Source organism: Sinocyclocheilus rhinocerous, unplaced genomic scaffold (genome assembly GCF_001515625.1).
Source record: "Sinocyclocheilus rhinocerous isolate Xijiao unplaced genomic scaffold, SAMN03320098_v1.1 scaffold1848, whole genome shotgun sequence".
NCBI lineage: Eukaryota > Metazoa > Chordata > Actinopteri > Cypriniformes > Cyprinidae > Sinocyclocheilus > Sinocyclocheilus rhinocerous.
In genome coordinates, this window is record NW_015630592.1 from 113,541 (window position 1) to 118,495 (window position 4,955).

A 4,955-nucleotide genomic window follows, 5' to 3' on the forward strand; every position below is an offset into this window, starting at 1 on the left:
GTGTGTGTGTGTGTGAGTGTGTGACCTTGGTGCTCTCAGGAAACTCCTCAGGTGTGCAGTGCAGCAGGACGTCTCCTTTACCCGGCAGGTTCATGTAGATGCAGTTTGCAGCCGAATCATCTGGAAGCGTCAGCTTATCATATTTATGATCACTCATCTGCTGCATGATCTACACACACAGACATACAACACAAAAACTCAATACCATATATATATATAAATATAAAAATAAATATATACAGGTATATATATATATATATATATATATACACACACACACACACACGGTTTGAGTTAAAAAATCCCCGTTTGTGTTCTACTGAAGAAACAAAGTCACCTACATCTTGGATGCCCTGGGGGTAAGCAGATAAACATTACATTTTCATTTTTGGGTGAACTATCCCTTTAACACCTGAGATCACAATTCCTGCATGGATACGGGCCGGATTCACTTGTGATTAAACTCTGTGCTGACACGCATCCGAACTCTGAATCCCTGCTGGGAATCTGGGAATGAGCCAAAACAACACAGAAAGACGGACGGATAAAGTGGCTGCGGCGATAAGGAAACTTTGGCGCAACGTGACCGATTTCCATGACAATGTTTTTCACGTTTGAGCAGTTCAGTTATCCTGATCCCACCCAATCCAGGCATTCCGGTGCCAACTGTTGATCTGAATCTGGGCAAGAACCAGTGTCACAGAGCAGCCCGTTATCATTAGACACGGAGATCCAGCACTGGAGGAATGAAGCGCATTAGGGATGGAGCAAGACTCATCGTGTTTAACTGTTCACTGGTCATTATCAAGCCAAATTCATATTCTGGAACGTTAATGCATTTTTAAGCGTTTGCTCTCTGGGAATATGTAGCCATACTATTCCAAATGTTTGGAATATTATGAGTATCTTAAATGTTTTTGAAAGAAGTATCTTCTGTTCACAGAGGCTGCATTTATTTTACAAAAAAAAACCCACACGATCCTTCAGAAATCATTCTAATATTTATAATGTTACAAAAGATTTCTATTTCAAATAAATGCTGTTCTTTTGAACTTTCTGTTCATCTGTGAATCCTGAAAAATATAATGTGTCACGGTTTCCACAAAAATATTGTGCAGCACAACTGTTTTCAACAAGAAATGTTTCTTGAGCAGCAAATCAGCATATTAGAATGATTTCTGAAAAATCATGTGACACTGAAGACTGGAGTAATGATGCTGAAAATTCAGCTGCGCATCACAGAAATAAATGACAGTTTAACAGATATTCACACAGAAAACAGCTGTTTTACATTGTAATAATATTTCACAATTTTTACTGCATTTTTGATCAAATAAATGCAGCCTTACTGAACATAAGGGATGCACAAATATAACCATATGAATTATTACAGTTGTTGTAACTCTATTATGCTATTATATTTCCAGTCGCGCCTTGATTTTCCCAGTCGTTTGGATTTCTAAAAAGCATTTGATAGAGATTACATTTATAATAACTAATTTATATAAGATGACAAATGTGAAAAATATCCACTAACTGCTATATTTCCAGGTTTTCATGATTATTGCAGGAAACCCGGAGATGCACATACAAGCATTTTAGTGATTAAAACCTGTGACAAAAATCAATTCAGGGCAGCTATGACATTGGGTGTGCGTTCAATATTCAGTATTTCAATGATCTGCAGTTAATTATTTCCTTCTTAACTCTTTTAATTCCAGTTTCGATAAGCATCCTTTTGAATTTATGTGGCCGAAGATGAAGTTTACTATCATGCCTGTAGGTTTGCTGTGAACTAGCTCAGGTGTTGTTTTTTGGACACATTAAGGTGTGCTTATACCTTCAGGGCTTTCTGCGCGGCTTCGCTGGATCCGATGGCGATGAGACCTGGTCCGGCCATGCTGCAGAAACTCTTCAGATGCAGTGCGTCCTGAACGGGAACCGTGGACACGGCGTAGTCCTGTAAAACAGAGTCCGGTCGGGACACACATCAGCACAAAAGCATTTAGGCTCTGACTGAAGAAACATTCGCTCATAAAAACAGAATGAAAATATTGTGTACTCCGAATAAACTACAAGCGCATTGGCTCAGCGGGTAAACAAAGGGGAAAAAACGGTTCGCTTATTGGAAAAAGACACCTAAAGCGCTCCAGACCTTGGAAGGAGGAGAAAATGCGCTCAGAGATTCTTGAGGAGAGAACAAGGCAACGTTTTTGTGGAAAGTATGGATGTATTTACAAACACTGCTGTCTGTTGTACTATGAACACGTTCGATAAAGCAGCTCTGCTTTCACTTTAGCGACCCGGGTGACTTTGCGCTGGTTAAGAGTTTCCATAAAGCTTCGGCATGTGAATGATAAGGAGCTGCAGGCATCCTTGAGCTCGTTTGCCACTCGTTACGAACTTGTGACGTTAGAAGCATCTGTGACATTAGCAAAGAATGTTCCCTTCTTACGACCGGTGTTTGATTTTCATTCAGAAATCAAAGCCTGCAGCTGACGTGGTTCTCTGTCTGCGGAAGCAGCGCTGCAGAAGATAAACATCCTCAACGGAGCTTAACCTGATCCACATTAAACACTGAGAGACTGAGAATGAAGACAAGACAGACAGACAGAACAATGTTGTGACGTTAGAAGCATCTGTGACATTAGCAAAGAATGTTCCCTTCTTACGACCGGTGTTTGATTTTCATTCAGAAATCAAAGCCTGCAGCTGACGTGGTTCTCTGTCTGCGGAAGCAGCGCTGCAGAAGATAAACATCCTCAACGGAGCTTAACCTGATCCACATTAAACACTGAGAGACTGAGAATGAAGACAAGACAGACAGACAGAACAATGTATAGACAGATATATAGACAAACAGATTGACAGACAGATGTACAGACAGACAGACAGATAGACGTATAGACAAATACATAGACAAACAGATGGACAGACAGATATATAGACAGATGGATAGAGAGATATATAGACAGACAGGCAGATAGATAGACAGATATACAGACCGATGTACAGACAAATGCATAGACAAACAGATGGACAGATATATAGACAGACAGATAGAGAGATATACAGACAGACAAATGGATAGACAGATATATAGACCAATGTATTGACAGATATATAGACAAACAGATTGACAGACAGATATATAGACAGATGGATAGAGAGATATATAGACAGACAGACAGATGGATAGACAGATATACAGACAGATGTACAGACAGACAGATAGACGTATAGACAAATACATAGACAAACAGATGGACAGACAGATATATAGACAGATGGATAGAGATACAGACAGACAGATGGACAGACAAATATATAGACAGATGGATAGAGAGATATATAGACACACAGACAGATATATAGACAGACAGATAGAGAGATATATAGACAAACAGATGGACAGACAGATATATAGACAGACAGACAGATAGAAAGATATATAGACAAACAGATGAACAGACAGATAGAGAGATATATAGACAGACAAATATATAGACAGACAGATAGAGAGATATATAGACAGACAGATGGACAGACAAATATATAGACAGATGGATAGAGAGATATATAGACAGACAGACAGAACAATGTATAGACAGATATATAGACAAACAGATATATAGACAGATGGATAGAGAGATATATAGACAGACAGGCAGATGGATAGACAGATATACAGATCGATGTATAGACAGATAAATAGACAAACAGATGGACAGACAGATATATAGACAGATGGATATACAGACAGACAAATGGATAGACAGATATATAGACCAATGTATTAACAGATATATAGACAAACAGATTGACAGACAGATATATAGACAGATGGATAGAGAGATATATAGACAGAAAGGCAGATGGATAGACAGATATACAGACCGATGTATAGACAAATACATAGACAAACAGATGGACAGACAGATAGAGAGTTACAGTATATAGACAGACAGATGGACAGACAAATATATAGACAGACGGATAGAGATATATATAGACAGACAGATGGACAGACAAATATATAGACAGAAGGATAGACAGATATATAGACAGACAGGCAGACGGATAGAGAGATATACAGACCGATGTATAGACAGATATATACACAAACAGATGGAAAGACAGATATATAGACAGATATGATATCAAACACCACTGCCTCTTTTCGTTTCCATTAAACCTAGGCTATTAATACACTCTAAAAGATGCTGGGTTATTTTTTTAACCCAAATGCTGGGTTCAGCCTGTTGGGTAATTTTATTGGGTTGTTTTTAATAGTTTTACCCAGGTGCTGGGTAATTTTAACGCTGGTTTTTTTTCTACCTAACCGCTGGGTTGACCCTGTCTCCAGTAAAACTTCTCAACAACGCAGCTGCTGAGAGCACGGGCTTTTTCAGTCCACAGGAGAGAGCGGTTCTCAGCGCCACCGCCGCCGATTTGGTGCACTCTTTCCAGGAAATAAAGGTTTGTATACATTTTATTTCATTTATGAAGTCTTCAATGTGGTGAAAATTGTATTATTTTAAGCAGCGCAACAGAAGAACGAGATGTCAGTCAGCAGCGGTCATTTCATTCTGGAAACGCCTTTGCCTTGCATAACATAAATGGATTTTATTCGTTATAATACTGAGTGTAATTTAATTTGATGTTAAAATACGTTCTCTAATCTCAGTACTGTTTGTGTATGGGCAGGGTTTGGGGTCAGTCGTGGCATCTCTCAGCTACGAGTGAAACGCGAGGCCGCGGTCTAAAGTTCGCAGTTCCCCGGCGAACAGCAGCCCTTCACCAGCTCAGATTTCGGCGACACGCCGGCACGAGAATTAGCACTATTTCGGTAAAAAGTGATTACAGAGAACGGCTGAATACACTTAAATTAAAATGCTACTTTTAAATGTGCCTTTTTTATTTCTAAAATGCTTGTTAAACGAGTTTAAATGTAT

General features: G+C 39.1%; 1 protein-coding gene across 1 annotated transcript in view; it reads right to left on the reverse strand.

Moving 5' to 3' along the window:
• Positions 1-4,955, reverse strand: part of ddah1 (dimethylarginine dimethylaminohydrolase 1) — a 16,423-nt gene that overhangs the window by 2,577 nt on the left and 8,891 nt on the right. The window contains exon 6 of the mRNA XM_016553198.1: positions 26-169. Within this exon, the coding sequence (XP_016408684.1) occupies positions 26-169 (144 nt within the window). The remainder of the gene's footprint in view (positions 1-25; positions 170-4,955) is intronic.